This window comes from Callorhinchus milii, unplaced genomic scaffold (genome assembly GCF_018977255.1).
Source record: "Callorhinchus milii isolate IMCB2004 unplaced genomic scaffold, IMCB_Cmil_1.0 Scaffold1, whole genome shotgun sequence".
In the NCBI taxonomy this organism is placed as follows: domain Eukaryota; kingdom Metazoa; phylum Chordata; class Chondrichthyes; order Chimaeriformes; family Callorhinchidae; genus Callorhinchus; species Callorhinchus milii.
In genome coordinates, this window is record NW_024704742.1 from 75485876 (window position 1) to 75508279 (window position 22404).

Genomic DNA, 22404 nt, shown 5'->3' on the forward strand with positions numbered 1-22404 from the left:
TTCCACCAAAGGTGGCTGCGCTTTAAGCCACTATGCCCCAAAACACTCTTCCTCTATTCCTCTGCTTTGCCCCTTCTTTCTGCATCTTTCGATCGCACCTAAAGACCTTCCATTTCAGCCGTGCCATCGGTCACCCCCCTTCCCCGCCCCTCCTTTCTCCCCCCCCTGACCCCAGATCGGGTCTGAAATGCTGCACACTGTCCAGCACTTTGGGACATCCTCCCGACGTGAAAGGCGCTGTACAAATGTAATCTTGTTGTTGTAAAGTGAAATATAGTTTTCACAAACAATCCTTTCAACCACTGTAACTTTTTGTTTTTTCAGACACTGTCGTCTGGAATGGAACAACATCCAGAGGAATTCATTGGATCAAGAATTGATGAGGTTTCACTGATTGAAGGAATTAGCGACCAGGTTCTTCTAACAGTAGCTATCACCTTTGCAATGTTAGGAGGTTTAGCAACTTTTCTATATAGGTGAGATAACAATACTAATCAGTTTCATTTCAGGTTTGGTTTATGTTATATTTTCACTACTCTACAACATTTACCATCTGTTGTGGTAGCACAATTGTGCCATGTTTTGCCCACAAGATATACAGTCAATTCAGTCGAGGATTGACTGTACAGTTAAGGAGTCTTTTAGCTCAGTGGTTAGAGCACTCGACTTGCAAGCAAGAGACCTGGGTTCGATTCCCGGCAGGGGAAACCTTGAGCAAGTTTCCTTACTCCACACCCCTGATAATAATTCCTCAAGAAAAAGAAGCAATAAAAACTGTTCACTTCAATCCACGACTGTTTGTGGGACACTGCTGTATGCAATTGGCTGACGCATTTTGCCCACAAATATACAGTCAACTCACTTTACAGTATACTCTCTGAAGCGCTTTGAGACATCTATATCAAATGCAAGGATTATTGTTATGTTACCACACTTTGTAATTGTGAGTTATGTGACTTTGAACTCACAGTCCAGGCTGACACACCAGGCTGGGAATTTGAAAACAGAAGAGTTTCTTCCAGGATCCTGCCCAACAATCCCACAGATAAAATTGGTTATTCACAACTTGACTTTTTGTCAGTTTTTGCTGTGTGCAAATTGGATGCTACATTAGCCTACAAAAAATCACTACATTTTTCAGTAATTCCTATAAATACTTTTGAAACGCCCTCCTGATGTGAAAAGTGTTATGTCAAATGCAAGAATTATTTTACTTAGATGCCACCAATTTCACTTTCACTACAATCTAGGAGAATCTATCAGCAAATGAAAAGCAAGAGAATGAAAAGCACATTTTAAATGCTTTGCAGAATGTATCTTGCAGATTTAAAGAGAAAAAGAAAATCAGTTTACAGAATTTGGTAGACCAGAAATCAAACATGAAGATAATGGAGGACCTCCATGCTAAATTTAATATATGCTGGAAATAAGTCAGTAATTAGGTGAAACTTTGAACAAAATTGAAAAAACTAGTCAATAGAAAAATGACTATTTATGCATTGAGTGGAATACAACTAGAGACATCAACAACAATGACTTATTTTACTCAAGTATTTGAAACTTGGAAAATTGCATTTGGGTGATTTTTAAAAAAATAATAATAATCCTTGCATTTGATATAGAACCTTATCGTGTTGCTAAACATCTCAAAATGCATTGCAGGATTATTGTGTGTAGGCAAACACTTTATGTACTTACTTTAAACTTGATTCAAGAAGTGATGGTTATTTTGTATGCAGACGTATAAAGGAGTTTAAGAGAATAAAAGTACCTGGAAAAGAAAAAAGGAATTTTATAGCATTGTTGCTGGCTTTCCACTGAAGACATTTGTATTTATAATTGATTAGTGCTTATGGATAAAAATGGGAAGGGGGAGAGAACTATAATGTCAACTCAGTGACTTTGAGTCAACTGAAACTTAAGAAATGAAAACGGAACAGTACCAGAAAAATATATGAAGTGGAGATTTAAGACGATTCTAAATTGTGTGCTGCATGTAGGACATCCAGGTTCGTTGTGGGGAAAATAAGTATATCCCTCCATTAAGGCATTTGGCACTGGGATATCACTCTTATTCCCCCTCACTACGAAAGCATCTCCCTGAGATGATTATGCAATGTTTATTATAATAATTATCTTATAGTGCATTTGATATAACGCCTTATCATGTCTTCGAGATGTCTCAAAGCACTTCACAGAATGTACTGTAAAGTGAATTGACTGTATAGTTTGTGGGTGAAATGCAGCAGCCAATTGCGCACAGCAGTGTCCCACAAACAGTCATGGTTTGAGTGACCAAATTATTATTTTTTTTTTGGAGGAATTAGTACCCCAGTGACAAAGTTGATATTCCTGGATGAACTGGAAAACACAGTGTTCTATAGAATGTAACAAAAACAAATTGCATTTATATTGCCTTTCGTGTCAGGAAGGCATCTCAAGACTCTGGACAGTTAAGGGTTTAACTGGTGTTGGAATCGAGAGGGGTGGAGGGCAAGTGGGGGGGTGGGAGGATGACTGATGCACAATCAAAGAGGAAGATCTTGAGAGAGACAAGAGAGGGCAAGGTGAAGGGACTCAGGAATGGAGTTCTTGAAGGTGGGGGCAGAAAGGCTGAAGGCCTGTCCGCCAATAGTAAGGTGGGCAGATGGGGGGACATGGAGCAGTCCTGTGCCCACTGAGCAGAGGAAGCAGACAGGTTGGTAATGTTTTAATAGGTTGCAGAGGTAGGAGTTGAGGATGAGGATCTTAAACTCAATCCTCTGGTGATTGGAAACAAAAACAGAAGTCGTTGGGAACACTCAGCAGGTCAGGCAGCATTTATGGAGAAAGGAAAGTGACTCACTTTCCTTTCTCCATAGATGCTGCCTGACCTACTGAGTGTTCTGTTTTTGTTTTAGATTTCCAGCATCTGCAGTATTTTGCATTTTGCCTCTAGTGATTGGACCCAGTGAAGATTAACTCACGGAGCCTGGTGTGGTAGACGACACGAGCTGCAGAGTCTTGTATAATCTGCAGCTTGTGAAGGTAAGAGTTAGGATGTCTGGAAAGCAGGGAGTTAGCGTAGTCAAACCTGGACATGATAAAAGCACAGATGAGGGTTTCGGCAGCCTGACTGGAGAGATAGTGATGGAGGCAGACATTATTGTGGGGGAAGGCAGAATGGGTCATAGCACAGATGTGAGGTTTAAAGGACAATTGAAGGGTCAAGCAAGACACCAAGGTCCCATACTGGCTCTGAGGTGGCGAGTGCATCCATGAATCGTGGTGCTGTCAGCACCTGTGATGAGGCGTTGACTGGAGCCAAGCAGAGGCCCCCTGTGTTGTCGACGTTCAACTGGAGAAAGTTAGCTCTCAACCAGGACTTGATGTATGACAGATAATCCGTCAAGACAACAGCAACAAAATTACATTTGTGTAGCCCTTTCACGTCGGGAGTTCCTGGAGACAAAGGTAGAATAGAGTTTCAACTGCATACATGTGGATGTTAACCCCATGGCTGTGATTTTACCATGGAGCAGAAGCACGTATATGGTCAAGGATGTCTCTTACAATCTTTCGTCCCCTTCTGAACCAGATAGTAAACCATGATTATGTATCAAGGCACTTTACAGAATTAGTTATTTTGAAACATAGTGACTGCTGTACGGGTAAAAGCAGCAGCTAATCTGCTGCTTATATCAGTAACTGCATTATGTTGGATAATCAATTAATTTGAAAGTTTTCCTTGATAAATGTGGATGAGTGAGAAATACATGGAGTCCTGTAACTCAATGGTTAGAGCACTCGCCTTGCAAGCGAGATACCTGGGTTCAATTCCAGGCACAGGACGAAACCTTGGGCAAGTTTCCTTACTCCACACGCCTAATAATAATCCCTCCAAAACCAAAACAATAATAAATTGGTCATTTTCAATCCACGACTGTTTGTGGAACACTGTGGAACACGACTGTGCGCAATTGGCTGCTACGTTTTGCCCACAAATATACAGTCAATTCACTTTACAGCATATTCTGTGAAGCGCTTTGAGACGTCAAGAAGACGTGAAAAGCGCTATATCAAATGCAAGGATTATTATTATTAAATATTGGCCAGAACACTGAAAGGATTCCTTGCTCTTCAAAATAGTGCTATGGGATCGTTAAAGCCCATCTGAACCACAACTACAAGTGATGAAACCTTGGTTTACGATTTCATTTGAAGAATGATGGCTCTAACAATGCATCTCTCCCTCAGTGCTGCGCTCGAGTGTTCAGTTATATTACAAGCTCAATCCTTGTTTTGGGGAGCAAACTCGCCCCTCTTAAAAAATCTTGAAATCTTATGAAAATCTCGCACCCTTCTGAAAAGGTATGTTGTGTATCCACTGAATAGCCCTCATTCACAAGAAGTTACTTTTTCAAAGCATTCCAGTAAATTTTGATGGCAAGGTGTTTGTAAATGTTATTATCCATTTTTGCCTCTGCATTCATTACATGAAAGTTGGCAGAAACGCATTCAGTTCTGAAGAACTTCTCTTATTTTGATCTTAAATTACAAATGCATTTTATTAAAAAGTTGCATCATTTTAAGATATTGATATCTTCTCAGTCCTAGCTAGAATAAAGAAAGTGTTTTCTTAAATTCAGATTCACAAACATCTTGCATCTGAAATGTTTGAGAACTGTTTTGTGGAATATTTCAAACAATTTATTTCCAAATGACCAAATGCAGGCGATGTTAATATATGTTCTTTCTCTTTTTGTTCTCTCTTTCTTTCTCTCTTTCTTTCTTTCAGAAATGAACAGCAGAATATCCATCCTGAGAATCAGGAACGTGTGAGGGAACTGCGGCAGCACCTCCAAGCTGAGGCCTTGAATCACCAGGTACAAACAATTTTGTAAAGCAAAACTGTGTTATAGTTTGATATGTTTCTCTACATTGCAACAATCAAATAAGTAAATCATAGCTTACAATTTCGCCCACAAATGTACAATCAATTTACCTTACAGTATATTCTGTGAAGCGCTTTGAGACGTCTAGAAGACGTGAAAAGCACTTTAACAAATGCAAGGATTATTATATATTATTACAATTCAAAATAATTAATAGAATAGTAAAAAAAGGAAATTTATTGCAGGTGCCTCTCAGATGTAGGGATTTTTACTATGGGCAAACATATGTTCGCCCATTGCCCCAGACATAAAAAAAAATCTTATTGTGTTAAAGTATGTTATTGATATGTACTGCAGTAGTCACTTTCTTCATCTGCCACAAAGGGACTGCCTGAGAAAGATCAGTAAGTTATTCTACTTACAACTGTGGTAAATAAGTTTTGTATGCTGCTTGAAATATTAAACAAAAATAATGAAAAATACAAATTCTCTCCTGTTAAACTGAACATAAGAAATTCAGTACTTATTGTTACATGAAACTTTGGTTTGAGTCAGCCACCAAACCTTGCCTGCTGTTCCACCCCTTGCCCAAACCATGTAGTCAAATAAAGGAAAATTAGAATAGTAATGGTAATTTATTTTATCCAGTCTGGACCAAATTTCACATGTGAAATTTGCAATATATTCCTAAAATATAGGTGCCTTTGACGTTCAATAACATTTGCTATTTGTAATAACATAATAATTAAATCTTGCATTAGATACGGTGCCTAATCACTTCATCAAAATGTCTCAATACTCTTATTAACAGGATTTTACTATAAAGTGCATTGACAATATATTTGTTGGCAAACCTGGCAGTCAATTTGTGCACAGCAATGTCCCATAAATAGCCTTGAAGTGAATGCTCAATTTTTATCTGGAATATTGATAGCCAGGACACTGGGAGAAAATCCCTTCTCTTTTCAAACTGCCATGGAATCTATACTGTTCACCTGATCAGGCAAACAGGACCTGGGTTTAATGTCTCAAAGATAGCATCTCTGACAAATTAGCGCACCCCAATAGTGGAGTGACAGCCTAGACTGGATTGCCTGGCCTTCACTAGCCTAGTGCCATGAGCTTAAAGAGCCGACATGAGGTTTGAACCTTCTAATTCAGAGGCATGAGCTACCAACTGACGCCTGAACCATAAATATTCTCATTTTTATATGAGAGTTTTGATAGTCAATAAGGAAAATTGTTTCCACTGGGCAGTGAGTCAGTGCCTGGAGGACTCCAATTTAAGATATTTGGCAAACAAACAAATGGGGAGGTTAGGAATTTTTTCATGAATAGTTGGATATTAAATGCTTTGCCAAGATTGGATGTTGAGACAGAATTCAGAAGGGAATTAGATAAATACCTAAAAAGGAGTAAACAACAGGAGTTTGGGAAAGGGCAGGTAAATGGGACTAAAAAAATTGCTCTTAAAGAGCCAGCATACACAAACTGGATTTCCTGGCCTTCTTGTGTGTTATGGTTATCTTTACTGAATGCAATATTCTTTTAATTGCCAGTTATGTTTTGCGTAGCTTTTCACATCGGCGTAATGGTAGAACCTCTTGTTAAATGGTCACTATGGCAGTAATTACTTGGGAAGCACGTTAAGATATTTCAATCTAAGATGATACTGCATAAAAATGCAACTTGTGTTTTTAATACGATTGGATGCAGCTAGATGGTTCAGTGTATGAACATTAACCTTGAATCGTTGGACTAGGAATTTCGATCAAGTTCAGACAGAAAACTGGTTAGTGCAGAACAGATTAATCTTTTTACTGCATCTCAACACGTTTCCTGCTGGACTTGAAAGAGTTTGAATCTGATAGGAAACTATTTTTTTTATTAGTAAAACCACAGGGTGGTAGCGATGAGGTTTTAGGAGCTATCCTTTGACTATTTGTTGCATTTTCTCACACACAAGGAGAATTATGCTTTGAAGTTGACTTGCCCGGTAATAGTCCTGGAATGAGATGGTCGAGAGAAAAATAAGCTTCTGTTAAAGGAAGGTTTAAAAATGTATGCTTTGGTAAACCAACATTAGCATTTAACTAAAACAAACTTTGTATCCACTATAAGAAGCCAAAGAGGATGTGGAAAGATCTGTTTTATATCAAGTTATTAATTTTGGAATGAAATGATGAATAGTTGAGACGTAACCTGCAGTCTTGCCACCTATTTGCGAATTAAATTTTTTTGAGTCAATCAGGTGTCTGATGCACGCGGAAACCCATCACCATGCTAAAGAGTATCGAAACCATCTACACATGGAAATTCCAGAGATAGACTGTTGGAATGGAATGTGCACTCTCTTCCTGGAGGTCGCATCCTGGTTACCTAATTCTGGAAAGTATTAGGTGCAGGTTGGCAAGAGCCAAGGCTTGGGACCCCAGAGTGTGTGTTGGGTATGTGTTGAACATTCCTTTGCCAAGCATGTCACCTTAGAGCCAGTTCAGCTCTAAGGATACCCCGCTTAATTCGACAGAGGAAAAATGGATGTACCTTAGTGCAATTAAATGTTAATTCTAAAACCTCAATTTATACCCAGAAGAGTGATCTTTTATTTCACAACAAACTGTATTTTTTTTGTTTTAGCGATAATGGATTCAATTCACAGATAATTTATTTCATTTTTCTAATGTTGTTAAAGGATGCACCAGCGCAGGATAGACAGCTATTCTACACGGATATGTCCTGTCCAGTTTGTTTACAGCAAGCAGCGTTCCCTGTTGAAACCAACTGTGGTCATTTGTTCTGTGGTATGTGGTTATCGTATTATACAGCACATCCAGAAAATGTTTGAAACTTTCAGTCCTGTAGCGTATTGGTTAGAGCGCTTGTCTTGCAAAGGAGAGGTTCCGGGTTTGATTCCTGGACAGGGCAAAATATTGAGCAAGTTTCCTTACTCCACACGCTTCTGTTTACCTAGCAAGTAGGAACCCAGTTATTAGTCGATTGACAGATCGCTTTTCAGAGGGTAATAATACCTTTTTTAAAAAAGGAAAAAAATTATAATAATAATATGGTCACTCAATCCATGACTGTTTGTGGCTTGATTGACCGTATGCGCAATTGGCTGCCGTGTTTCACCCCCAAAGTATAGTCGATTCATTTTACAGTGTATTCTGTGAAGTGCTTTTGAGACATCTCAAAGATGTGATAAGGCACTATATTAAAAAAACAAGGATTATTATCATAGGTAAATTGAAGAGAGGACAAATTAGGTAATTTTTCTGCAAGAATGGAAGACTTCTAAATTTAAAAGTGGCCTATTTTGGTCTTTAACTCTGTAATCTGAATATTTTTTTCGTTTCTTCTCCAAGATTCTCCCAAGAATTGGAATTGAGCATTCTATATCATTGGGATTTCTGATAAAGTAAATTATAGTTTGTTTTTATTTTTTCTCTTCCCAATCCCCACCTATAGCACTGCCAACTGGCTTATACACTACAAAATTACATTTGTAAAGCACCTTTCATGTCGGGAGGACGTCCCAAGGAGCTGAACAGTCAGGCTTAGGACCCAGCGGGGGAGATGGGGGTTGGGATCAGCGTGGGTGAAGAATAGGAGAGGATCCGAAGGGGCAGACGTAGAGGAGGATCTTGAGGCATGCCTTGAATGAGGGAAGGGAGAGAGCGAGGCGAAAAGAATGTGGAATGCAGTTCCAGAGGGTGTGGTAGAGAGGCTGAAGGCCCAACCACCGATGGTGGGGTGGGCCAGGTAGGGGACATGGACCAGGCTGGAGCCTGCTGAGCAGTGGGAGTGGACAGGTTAATAAATGGTTAGCAGCTCGAAGAAGTAGGAGGGGGCAAGGTCATGGAGGGCCTTGAAGGTGAGGGAGAGAATTTTGAACTCAATTCTCTGAGTGGAGCCAGGCGAGGGTGGGAGTGATGGGGCCAAAAAGCCTGGTGCGGGAGAGGACACAAGCTGCAGAGTTCTGGATGATCTGTAACTTGTGGAGGGAAGAATTGCGAAGACTGATCAGCAGGGTGTTGGCATAGTCGAGCCTGGTTGTAATGAAGGCATGTGTGAGGGTTTCGGTGGCCTGAGGGATGAGGCAGTGGCAGAGTCAGACAATGTTGTGGAGGTGGGGGGAAGGCAGAGTGGGTCATGGCATGGATTTGGGAAAGAAAGGACAGTTGTGGGTCGAACAAGACGCCCAGGTTCCTGACTGGCTTGGTGAGGTGGAGTGTACATCCTTGGATGCTGACGCTGCTAGTGCGGAGGTGCTGGCATGAGCCAATCAGGAGAGGCTTGGTCTTCTGACGTTCACCTGTAGAAAGTTTATCTTCAGGTGCTCTTCTTTCTATAATGTGTATTGATTGCAATCTCATTGGGTCTGTGACTGAGAAACCCTTTTTCTTAAGATTCCACACTCTGTATGCTTGAGATGTGTTTTAGCTTCTTCAGAAATTTCTAGTATATTTAAGTGAAATAAGTATTGGTTTCAAATATCTGTAATTTGCTTTGTCACAAACAGTTCTTTTAAGTAAATCAAATATTTAAATTATGCACATTTTACACATCATAATGATAATAATGTCTCCAAACAGTCATGAATCGAATGGCCAATTGTATTTGAGAGATCGTTGGCCAGGACACTGGGAGAAACTCCCTTCTCTTTTTGTGTAGTGCCATGGTATCTTTAATGTCCACCTGAACAGTGACAAGACCTTGGTTTAATGTCTCATCCAAGAAGAAACAAATTGTTTTACTACCTACAGGAAAATCTAATAATGAAATGTCAGGAAGGAGATGGTGTGAGTTCAGTAAATTTTGCTTCCACTTAAATTCTGTATAGGCACCCATGTCTGTTTTGTATCTGCGTTGAAATAGTATCACTTAAGCATTTAGAGATAATCAAACATTAAAAGCAATGAATTCATAATTCAGGTCAAGTCACTTAAAATTTTGTGAGAGGACCTGAGTTCGATTCCCGGCAGGGTGAGACTTTAAGCAAGTTTTCTTACTCCACCCGCCTCTGTTTACTTGGCAGTAAGTAGAAACCCAGTTGTTTGTTTTTACAGGGGTAATCACTCATTTTTTTTTGAATAATAATAATTTGGTCACTCAATCCATGATGGTTTGTGAGATACTGCTGTGCGCAATTGGCTTCCATCTGGAAGATCGAGCTTGTCCAAACCACCGCTGCCCATCTCTTTTGCTTGCTTATAACCCCTGCCTCCTCTTCATCACCATCAGCAGCCAAGCTTTCAACCACCTTGCCATACCCTCCTCATCTCTCTCCCTTTAGATCTCTCTTGCATGATGTGTCTAGCCCAGTGGACTCTTATACCAGAGTAGGTCAGAGAAGGAGGAACAAATAAATAAAGTTACAATCTGATTGACTCATGTTACAAAAACACAAATCCTGTAGTGATCATAGTGAACTGAAGAAAATATTTTGTTTGTTTCCTAGGTTCCTGTATAATTGCATATTGGAGATACGGCACTTGGTTAGGAGCTGTTAATTGCCCCATTTGCAGACAAATGGTAAGATACATTGCACTAAGCAGAACATATAGAAAAGTTATACAAATACTGGTTAAATATATCTAAATTTCTGTCTTAAAAATATTGTAGAGGCCTTTTTTTGTAATATTATTAAGAAGAATTGTTTTAGATCTCCTGAAATAATTTCTCACTTCAATTAAAGATTAGTTTTTTTTACAGGGAATGGTGGAAAGTCGTACATCTGTGATGTAATTAAAATACCGAAGCCCCAATTTTGCACGCTAAATACTGTATAAATGACCTGGATCTAGAAATTGAGTGCCTCTGCTGCCTTTGGGGCAAAGATGGGGAAATTCAGTCTTTTATTTCTGCTGCATTTTCCCCGTGCCCTTTCATATATTCTTTTCAAATATTTGTCCAGTTTCTTTTTAAAAGCTATGTAATTTTGTTGTGTTATAGATTCTGCTTCAAGTACCATTGTGACTGGGAATTTCATGCCGTAATAACCCTCCAACACAAATTTACAGTCGTCTGGCTTATTGATTATCTGGTTTATCTCTTATCAAATGCTCTCAGTCTCCCCTTTATCGGTTGCAACAAATTTCAGCTGATCTGGCTTTGCTGCTCCCGAGCTGATCCTGTGACCTGTACGGATTCCATAAGAGCGATCAATCGACCTCAGACTAACTCGAGCCAATAATAAAACACTGCAACAGGAAATCGCTCTTCAGTCTCCACAAAATAAGGATGAAATTATATCGGCAATCACTCTAGCTCCTTTTCCACTTAATGAATAAGGTTTTAATTCCAAACACGATACAAATCTTATAAAATTAGATATTGCAAGTAAAAGAATTAAACACATTAGAAATGGAAAATTGTTTTTCTTCACAGTACAGAAACAAAAGAATCAGGCAATATCTCTCTCTCCTTCTTTCAATGTTCTCCTTCAAACCTTTTCAAAAGCCTCTTTAAATAAACAGATCTGGCTTTCTCCCATACTAGTCAAAACTCTTCGATTTAAGCATTATTGAGGATGCTTCAAGGAACTGATCCAATTCAGCATGTGAAAGAACAACGTTACCTTTCAGAGAATGACCATGGAACATAGAATACAACACAATTTGCATTTATATAGTGCCTTTCATGTTGGGAAGACATCCCAAAGTGCATTCACAGTGCTGACAGGGCACCAGAGCTGGGAGCAAGATGACTGAAAGCAAGGGCAAAGAGTTATGTTTTGAGACATGTATTGAAAGAGCAGAGGGAAGGAGAAAGTTGGAGGAACTCTTGAGATGGAATTCCTCAGAATAGCTTGAAATCCACCCTCCACTGGTAGGGGAGAAAGGTGGGGGATATAATAATAATAATTCTTGCATTTGATATAGCGCTTTTCACATCTTCTAGATGTCTCAAAGCGTTTCACAGAATATGCTGTAAAGTGAATTGACCGTATATTTGTGGGCGAAACGCAGCAGCCAATTGCACACAGCAGTGTCCCACAAAAAGTCGTGGATTGAAAATAACCAATTTATTATTTTGTTTTGGAGGGATTATTATTAGGCGCATTATTATATGAAGCAGGCCTGTTCCCACTGAGCAAAGGGAGCAGCCAGGTCAGTTGGATTCAAGGAGATTGCAGAACAGTAGGAGGTGGCGCAAAACAGTAGAGGGATTTAAAAGTGAGAACAATGATCTTCAACTCGATCCGCTGGGGAATGGGAACCAATGGAGCTGAGCGAGGATGGGGATGATAGGGTTGTGGAGGCTGCAGAGTTCTGGATGGTCTGCAGTTGTATAGGGAAGAGCTGGGGAGTCTGGAGAGCAGAGCCATCTGGAGAGCAGAGCCTTGGTGAGTCAAGCCTGGATGTGATAAAAGCACAAATGAGGGTCTCAGTGGTCTGAGGGGAGAGGCAGTAGTGGAAGCAGGCTGTGTTTTGGAGACGAGGGAAAGCTTAGTGAGTAAAAGCAGAGATTTGGAGTTTGAAAGTCAATTGTGAGTCAAACAAGACTCAACCAGCTCCATGAGGTGGAGTGTGCATTCATGCAGGTTAATACTGTCAATGCCTGAGGAGAGACAACACTGACTGGAGACAAGCAGGAAGGCCTCTGCCTTGTCGACATTCAACTGAAGAAAGTTAGCTCTCATCGAGAACTTGATGGAGAATGGAGACCGTGAAGTAGAGAGGACCGAGGATAGAGCCCTGAGCATGTGATTATGAGGCGGCTGGGAGCTCAAGGGTGGTATGGGGATAGAGTCAAGAGAACACATGGTGGGTTTCATATGGGAGATGAGTAAGGAGAAGGATGTAGGAGAGATGGGTGGACGGAAGGGTCTATGGAAGCTGGAGGGGAAGTGGCAAAGGCAGTAAAATTCAATTTTTGGACCAGAGGAAACCCATCATCTCTCATTTGGAATTGGAGGAGGGGGTGGGCGGGGCATGAGAAGACGGGTAAATTAGGTGGTTTGTGGTGGAATCAAGGAGTTTAGGGTTGTCAATGGCCTCCATCATGATCCGGTAGTAGAAGAATAACTTAGCTGAGGCGAGGGTAGAAGAGGTTTCAGTATGGTGCAGCTAGATGTAGTGGTGGACAGTGTGGCCATGTGCATTTTGCAGACGTACCTATGAGTTGAAGGAGCTGAGATAACGTGCAGGGGTAGGATGTGAGGCGAGCTGTGATGGGGATGAGGGTGTTGGGGATGAGGGTGTGCAAGAGAGTCACAGATTGTGATGGGTTTGGTGGTAGAGGAAGTGATGTTTAGGAAGTTTAGGAAGATGAGGAAGTGATCAAAAATGGCTTTATTGGTGATGTCCGAGATGGAACATCTTAAAGCTTTAGCAGATTAACAGGAGGGTGTTAGAAGTTTGGAGATCAATGTTTACCAAACATTCTCCCAAATGTAATGGACCCACCTCTGTTGAATATTGGGTGTCTCCTACTTTACACATACATACACACAGTTAAAACTAACCATTGAACTTAAAGTGTAGTGGATGTTAAATATTTGTTCAATGTACCTGTTTTTACAACCAAGATTCGAGTCAGCAAAACTTGTAAAGGTGCCTAAGATGACAAATGTGACATAGCACAGAGTACGTCACATCGAAAAGTACAATATCCCAGCTGGCTGTGCTTCTTCCTCATAATGTCAGCTATAATTTAAGCACATCACTATTTCTGTTCTAGTTGACATTCAAGTGCTAGAAGCACATAAATAGATTGCTCAAGACACCTTCCCTAGGAAGGTTTTATGGAGTCTGTTGACATCCCAAATAGCTGTAATAAGGAATGGAAATGTCTTGGCATTCTCTCTGTTTGAAGCCTTCATGTCAAAAAGTATTTAACTCCCAATGTAAGGCAATATCAGTGACTGTTTCAGCTACTCATCTGATATATAATAATCCTTGCATTTGATAGAGTGCTTTTCACGTCTTCTAGACGTCTCAAAGTGCTTCACAGAATATACTGTAAAGTGAATTGACTGTATATTTATGGACAAATCACAGCAGCCAATTGCACACAGCAGTGTCCCACAAAAAGTCGTGACCAAACTATTATTTTTTTGAGGGATTATCATTCCCAGAAAAGCGATCTGCAATTCGACTAACAGCTGGGTTCCTACTTACTGCTCGGTAAACAGAGGCATGTGGAGTAAGGAAACTTGCCCAACATGGTGGTAGATGACTAAAAATGGATTTTGAGCACTCGTATATTGTTCAGTAACAAAGTATTGCATTTATGTATTCCTGCTGACTTTGTTGAACATAATTCAATTCCTGTATTAGAAATACTTTATTTTCAGTATTCAAGACTTTCACTTCCACTTGTTTTTGAGAATGTTTAAGTCATTTTTTTCCTTAACCCTAGCAAATCAAATTTGAAAAATCATCAATATTATGAAGTCTGAACAGAGGAAAAAACTCTGTCACCAAAAAAGAATCCAGCAAACTGAATGCTTGGGTTGGAGCCCACATTCCAAATGCACTGAATGTATCTACCAGTGAAAAATGGAGATTCAGTCTCCTGCCAGTAAATGTGAGAGATGGATTTCCACTGATGGTTTCAATGTCTGTTGTTGATGCATCCAAAGTGGGAGTGTGGCCTCCTGCCCAGGAAATTGTGTTCCACAACTCATCTGGCTCTGCATTCCAGATTTTTGTGTATATTTTCAGACCAAGCTTTTACAGCTCCTTTGCTGGGAAGAATGGGTCACATTGAGGAAAAGCTGGAGCTCTTTAACGCCAGTAAAAAGGCTCATCGTAGACCTAAAACTACCTGATCCTTAGAACATAATGAAATTCATTTGGAAGCTTAAAAAAATTCCTATGCATCCATAATTTTTTCTCCATTAAAGGCTTGCAAGGAGTTCCTGGTACCTGCTATCCACCTGGTGAGGGCTCAGACCTGAATTTATGGATGTCAAATTAACCAATTAGTGATTGTCCATCTTGAGGGAGAGGCAGGCAAGTTTTCCATTGAGCTGGCTCCAAGGTGACATGCTTGGCAGTGGAATGACAGAATTGAATGGCGGTTTCTCTGTGGTGGTCTCGGTAGTCGGGTTCCTAAGCCAGGTAGGTCCACAATTCTCTAGGGCACTGCCGTGGCAGCCCAGCCAGCCTTGCTCATTGGTAGGACATGGAGGGGCAGAATCTGCTGTCCTGTTCAGATATATGTGCTGAGCAGAGACATAGGTAAGGGGAGGCAAAGGTTGAAAAAGAAAGCTGTATCTTCAGAAAACAGTGCTCTGATTGATTTACCTTGAAATTCCTAATTGTAGTGGAATTGCACCTATTGCAAACATTGTAATTGTCACTGTGACAGAGTGTAAAAAGTATACCATATTGTTTGAATCTAAGGCAATCATTTTATCTAAATTGTGCTTTAAAATTGCTACTCGCTTTGTTTGCAGCCCAACCAAAACCAGTATCACGTCACAGGGCTGCTCGAGACCAGCAGAAAAAGTCCAGTGTGTACTGGCAAGAATTGGGAAACTTGTGTACATGCATCAGATTGCTCGGTGATGTTTTCATCCCTAGTAACAATTCTTACCCATGCTCTCAACTTTTTTTGCTGGAAGCACAAAGATACTTTTTTTATTAATAAAAAAAGATTATTTCCTCAGAGGAGGAAAGAATAACAGAGAGAGTGGGTGAGGACTGACGCAATATGACAGCTGTGGAGAATGCATTACATTGCCAATGATTTGAAATATATTCTATTATACATATTTGTGTTTTGACTGTTCTAAAATTAATGTGTTTTTCTCAATTGTAACTGAAAGTTGGGGGGAAGAGTCCCTGATACTTGGAACAATGCTGCATTGGAGGTTTTTGTGCAAATCAAATCTTATACTCGAATACATTTTTAAATTAGTTTGTCGAATGCTTCAAGAGAGAAGTGACTGGTGATGTCTTACATAGGTTAAACGGAAGAAGAATGATGTGGTAAAAGCGCTTTGGGAAGTCCTCCCGAAGTGAAAGGCCCTCTATAAATGCAATTTTGTTGTTGTTGTAAAATAAAAGGGTACACATTTTAACACCCCTTGAAAATCATATCTGTAAAAAGTAGATTACATTTGTACCGAGTAGCCATGTGACTTTACAATTTGCAAACTTGTTTAGCTTTATTGTTTTTTACTTGGGTGGTATCAATTTAATTGCATGTGTTATGCCAATGTGTACTGTTATTCTAAGTGCTTTCATATTCTGGAATAATCGTTTCAACTGCTTATAATTGTTTTGTGGCCAGGTGACATTGCTATTCCCACTGTTCCCAGTGAATGACCAGCAGCTGCCAGAATCTATGCAAATTATTCAAGAAATAAACAATTATAACAGAAGATTTTCTGGTCAACCTAGATCTGTAAGTTGAGTGAATGTTGAAATTGTATGACTGAAAACATAAATAGATAAGTAGATCCAAAAGAAGTTAACACTTAAGTTTAGGAACATTTTCTTTTTACCACCTGGATATGTTGGATGCTGTTTTGTGGGTTAGAATAACTTAAATTGTCATTTTAGCAATAAAATTCTTAGATATTCTTCATTCCAGGTATTTTCCACCCACCCCTGAGTTTCTGAACAAATAATTGGGAGAAATTAATTATAATAATTATCCTTAGATTTGATATAGCACTTTTTACGTCAGGAGGTTGTCTCAAAGCATTTCGTGGGATTTCTTTACTCAGAAAATAATTAATGACTAGAACAGGTTGCTGGGAAGTGTGGTTGAGGCCAGGACACCAGGCTCATTTAAAAAGTAGCTTGATGCTATGATGGGGAAAGGTAGGGTGGGTGTTCTGGGAGAATGATATCCCACAGGCCAAATGGCATTCTTTATCCAAACCAATCTTATGGGCTATTGTAAAGTTTTATAAAACATTTTGTGGGCAAACATGCCAGCCAATGAAGTAAGTTGACCAATTTTATTTGGGGGAGAAACTTTGTTCTTTTTTTGAATAGTGCCATGGGGTCTTTAACATCCACCTGAACAGGCAGGTAGGACCTTGGTTTAACATCTCGTCCACAGGATAAGATAATATTTCTTTAAAATATCATTTTATGATGTCGGGATGTTGCAATAATATGGATATGTACAATGTGCGCATCCGTTTTTCTGAATGCATAATTTGTCAGGGCTGTTTTGAACCTCTACAAGTGACAGTTGTATAATGACAGCCACAAACATTATTTCACTTATCTATGTCATAGATGCCATTCAATGCCCACGTACAATTAGCACTGTCTGCAGCATGCTAAAGTGAGGGAGGAGAAGAGGAAGCCCCAAAGCCTTGACAGTACAGTGATTCTGAACTGCCTGAAGCTTTAGCACAGAGCTGGTCCAGCAGCAAGCAACTTCATCTTTCCAAATACAAGACCATTCACTACAGCTGAACTTGCTTCATTGGTGACCTCCCAATAGATTCTCACCCTGAGTTGTTGGAGTCATTTGATAATCAACCTTGTCAAATGTACTCCATAACCACTTTACTTCTAAGTAGTCTGTCTTTCCATTCACATTGAAAAATGACTTATTTGAACCCATGCAACTTGCACTATTTCCTCCAGGTACAAACTATATCCCAGATTTGACCGGACAACACAGCAGGAGGTTTTACTTTTGCCCACTTATGAGACATATCAATAATCTCTCAGGCAGGAAACATTTTGTTCAGTCATAATTAAATAGAATGTTACAAGAATTCAGCCATTCAACACATGTCCATGTTGGTGTTTATTCTCCACGAGACCCCACACTCTTACTATTTCCCTTTCCCATATGTGTCTATTCCCTTCTCAATCATGTATTCATTTCAGGTGAAAAGTGTGACACAAGAAATGATAATTATCACTTGTGATATTCTCACATTGTATTACAATTTTTTTTTATACAAGTCCTGCCCTCAACCACCAGCTAACCCTTTCCAGGTGTTAATTACTCTCTTGCTAAAGACATTTTCAGCCCTCTCTAGGTCCCTTTAGATTTTAACTTCTTCCCTGTTTACTCTGCATAGTGTTTGCTGCATTGCCCCTTTCCACTTGTGTTTGGCTGTATTATAATGAATGCTATTTCTAGCTTAAATAAGATGACCTTCTGGTTTTACAAGTGAGAAGTTTTTTTTAAGAAAAGTAAGTTTGTTAGGTTAATTTCATGTCTATTCATTGTTTGGTCTTGTACAAATCTAAGAAAAAAAACTAATGATCGATAATTTAACTTCTTTTTCTGCTGCAGTGGATGGATAGAATAATGGATCTACCCACACTTTTACGACATGCCTTCACAGAATTGTTTACCATTGGCGGACTATTTTGGATGTTTCGAATAAGAATACTTCTCTGTTTGGCGGGTGCTTTATTCTACTTAGCCTCACCACTGGACTTTCTTCCTGAGGCTCTTTTTGGAATTCTAGGATTTCTGGATGACCTTTTTGTAATCTTTTTACTCCTTATCTATATCTCTATCATGTATCGAGAGGTGGTAACACAGAGATTGACACGGTGAAATGTATGTAACAAATGAAATACCTGTTTGCAATTAAATTAAAAGTAAATGTTTTACTGGGAAAGTATAACTTGCCTCCATCAAGTTTTACAATTTTATGCAAAGGTTAAGCTCTAAGGTGAACATTAAATAACAACAATGAAAATGCAATATTTAAATATGCAATTGAAGTATTCTTTTTGCAAACTGTGCAAGTCAAACTTGAAAATTTATTTTTTACAAGAATTAAGAAAATGCCAATGCTTGTAATTATTGCAACTTGTTTTCATAGATGATAGTACTTTAGAACTAGTTTGAAATATTAAATTACAATGTTGTCTAGTAATTGGAGACTGGAAATTGTTTTATAGAATAAAATTTAGCCTATATGGACAGTAAACAATGCAACGAAAATATAGGGCAGGTATAGGGGATATTTTGTGGGGTTTAGCTGGTTAGAGTCCAGGAGTACCCTAATGCACACTCTAGGATCCCCAAGCCTTGGCTCTTGCAACCTGGCCTAGTACTCCGGAATTAGGTAAGCAGGTGCGCATTCCATTCCAACATCCATCTCTGGAATTTCCATGTGTAGGTGGGATGCTCTTTAGCATGGTGATGGGTTTCCGCATGTGTCAGACACCTAGCTGACCAAAACAAAATTCTAAAATATGGGTCTAGTTACTTAAACAATTAAAATGTTATAAGATATTAGAAAATCATGAAATTGGACTCTGTTTTAGATACTTTTCCTTCTGTTGATTTGCACTTGGTATAAAAATGTGAAGCTGTGGATTCAAACTGATGTCTATTCAATGTATAAAACATAAATTGTAAATAAATAGACTTCATTGGAAATAGAATGAAGAGGTTTTTATACCTGTATATTTTTTTTAAAAAAGTAATTGGAAAGATCGCTTTTGGATTCTACACGTTACAAATGTCAACAAAGTCTACAATTTCGCTAAAAAAACTTGAAAATCTTCATTTTTAATAAATTCAATGTAAGACAATACTAAACATTTCCTGGCTACACCACCTATTTTTTAAACTAATGATAAAGGAATACTAAATATCAGGGTGAAATTAACACAAGCATTGAATTCAGAGCATTTATAATAATTAACACATAGGCTGGTGCATGGATTGGTGCCCCTGTCGCTCCCCCACCCCATCACCACAGCCTTCCCAACAGTTCTGCTGAGAACCCAGATATTGCACTGGTAATTTGTGGGATATCCTGAAGTCTGACTCACCCCTTTCCTTCCAACTTTCACCCCAACACTTGCCTCTTATCACGCTTTTGGTCATCTTTCCCTTCCTCACCCTCCACCTACCACTGGGGTGCAGGTGCCTAGCCAGCGTAAAGCACCTTGAGACTTCCACTTGAGTTGAAAGGGGTTACATAAATGTCAATTGTAACGTATATCAGCTTAACTAAACAATCGAGACTAAAAACAGCATTTCACTAACCGTATCTGATAACATATCACACAATGGAATTTTAATCCTCCAAGATGCTAATTTAAATTTGATGAATTTTGATCTAATTCTTCAAAACATTTGGACAATTGTGACAGTAGTTGCATAAAAAAAAACATGTTTGTCCAACAGGATTTCTGCAATTAAACCAAAACATTGAAAATATAGTGTTAGTCTGTTTGGCTCAGTTGGAAACACTCTCACCTCTGAGTCAGAAGGTTGTAACTTTGAACTTCCAGTCTGACTGACATTGCTGGGGGAGTGCATCTACATGGCTCAACTGCTCACTGATTAAACTCACTGAACTATTAGTGCAAATCTTTTAATGAACACACAGAATTGTTCTTTAAACTACAGTATTTCAGTAAATGTACTGTTTCAGTAGCAGACAGAGGAAACCATGTTAACTCATGGCTTTGCTGAGTAGATTGTGTTGTGGAACGGAGGTAGAGGATAAAGTAAAAGACTAGAGGGCAAAAGCTAAATCAAAATCATATTTGAATTACTGTTACTACTGCAATAGCTGAATTTAAAGAGCTTGCATTATTCTAGCTCTTTAGCTCATTGCGTTTACTTTCGTAAACTCTTCCTGTTCTCCAGCAAAGAAAATCAGAGGAGAATGGTGAAGAATTGTGAAGCTATGACAGACTTGGACAGAGGGACCTGACAAATTTGAAGTGCCTGCATATTCCACCATGGAGCTGAGCAACACAACTGTGTGTTTCTCACCTCAAATCATTGTGAGAAACTGCCATAGAAGGGAATGTACGTTCACCTAATTCCAAGTCTTGTGCCCAACCAACAGAACTACCTGGGTTAGTTATCTGGTGGAGATGCGCAAACAACAACAACAACAACAAGATTCCATTTATAAAGCGCCTTTCACGTCAGGAGGACGTCCCAAGGCGCTGCACAGTTGGGTCATGACCCGAGCAGGGGGGAAATGGTCAGGGTGGGGGAAGGGAGGGAGCAAGGAGGGGGGAAATGGTCAGGGTGAGGGGAGGGAAGGGAGGGAGCGAGGAGGGGGAAGAGAGTCGAGAGGGGAGCTGAAGGCACGGTCAAAGAGAACCATTAAACATCCATTAAAAATAGGATATTCAATGATTATAGGCTGCAGAGGAAAGCTGGGTGAAGGGGAATTCTTCTTTCTTCATCCACTTTCTTGTTTAGACTTGAGGGAACATTGAGCTTATAAACATCTCCACAGATGTGTTGTGGGGAGTGATCAGCATCTCTTGAGGTAGCATCTGAGTATCAGTCAGGTTGTTTGGTTTAAAATTTATTTCCTTGTCTGTGGTCTCCAAATTAGTCCTGTAGCTCAGTGGTTCGACCACTCGCCTCGAAAGTGGGAGACCCGGGTTTGATTCCCAGCAGGGCGAAATGTTGGACAGGTTTCCTTACTCCACACACCTCTGTTTACCTAGCAGTAAGTAGGAACCCGGTCATTAATTGATTGGCGGATTGCGTTTCCGGGTTAATAATTCCTTCAAAAAAAAATAATAAATTGGGTCACTCAATCCATGACTGTTTGTGGGACACTGCTGGGCGCAGTTGGCTGCTGCGTTTTACACCCAAACGCAGTTAGAGAGAAAGGTCTCAAGACAGACCTTGAAGGAGGCAAGGGGTGAGGCAGATGGAGTTTGGGAGGCCGGGTGGAGGACATGAAGCAGATTGGTGCTTGCCAAGCGAAGGGAGAGGGCAAGTTGGTTGGGTTTTAGGTTATAGATGTAGGTTGGGGAAAGACCGGGGGGGGGGATTTAAAAGTGAGGCTGAAGGATCTTGAACTGTCCTCTGGGGATAGGGAGCCAGTGGAGCCGGGTGAGGATGATTGGCTCACAATGCCCATTTAACTGAAAAATTTGCTCTAGACTGATGCGCTCAGCTTGCTTTCACTGGTAAGGCTTCCAATAATAACTACCTCCCCAGAAGCACTCCAGCAGTATCAAGTTAACAATTAACTTGATACTGCTGGTATCAAGTGAGAGACCTGAGTTCAATTCCAGGCAGGTCAGGGCGAAACCTTGGGCAAGTTTCCTTACTCCACACGCCTAATAATAATCCCTCCAAAAAACCAAAAACAATAATTAAATTGGTCATTTTCAATCTACGACTGTTTGTGGGACATTGCTGTGCGCAATTGGCTGCCGCGTTCGCCCACAAATATACAGTCAATTCACTTTACAGTATGTTCTGTGAAGCGCTTTGGGACGTCCTCCCGACGTGAAAAGCGCTATATCAAATGCAAGGATTATTATTATTATTATTAAGTGGTTTTCATCAGTCCCTTTTTTTTTTTAAATGCTTGATTGATTCAGGGAAGGAAAATACTGATCATTTCCCAGGGCATTTCTCCCCTTAGTTTGGTTACTTGGGTGGAAACAATTTTTAACAACTGTGACTGACTATATATTCATATATAATAATCCTTGCATTTGATATAGCGCTTTTCACGTCGGGAGGACGTCCCAAAGCGCTTCACAGAATACACTGTAAAGTGAATTGACTGTATATTTGTGGGCGAAGTATAGTATATTTATCAAAAGCTGACAAGCTATTTTCCAGAAACCCTGCC

At 39.8% G+C, this 22404-nt stretch overlaps 1 protein-coding gene across 2 annotated transcripts in view; it reads left to right on the top strand.

Annotated features, from left to right (window-relative positions):
- The window catches only part of rnf170 (ring finger protein 170), a 32758-nt gene extending 13545 nt beyond the window's left edge, over positions 1–19213 (top strand). For both annotated transcript variants that reach the window (XM_007891941.2, XM_007891940.2), the window contains 6 exons: positions 325–476; positions 4778–4865; positions 7567–7675; positions 10336–10409; positions 16122–16235; positions 18105–19213. In XM_007891941.2, coding sequence (XP_007890132.1) covers positions 340–476; positions 4778–4865; positions 7567–7675; positions 10336–10409; positions 16122–16235; positions 18105–18374 — 792 coding nt within the window. In that variant the 5' untranslated portion in view covers positions 325–339 and the 3' untranslated portion in view covers positions 18375–19213. The remainder of the gene's footprint in view (positions 1–324; positions 477–4777; positions 4866–7566; positions 7676–10335; positions 10410–16121; positions 16236–18104) is intronic.
- The last annotated feature ends 3191 nt before the right edge of the window (positions 19214–22404 follow it).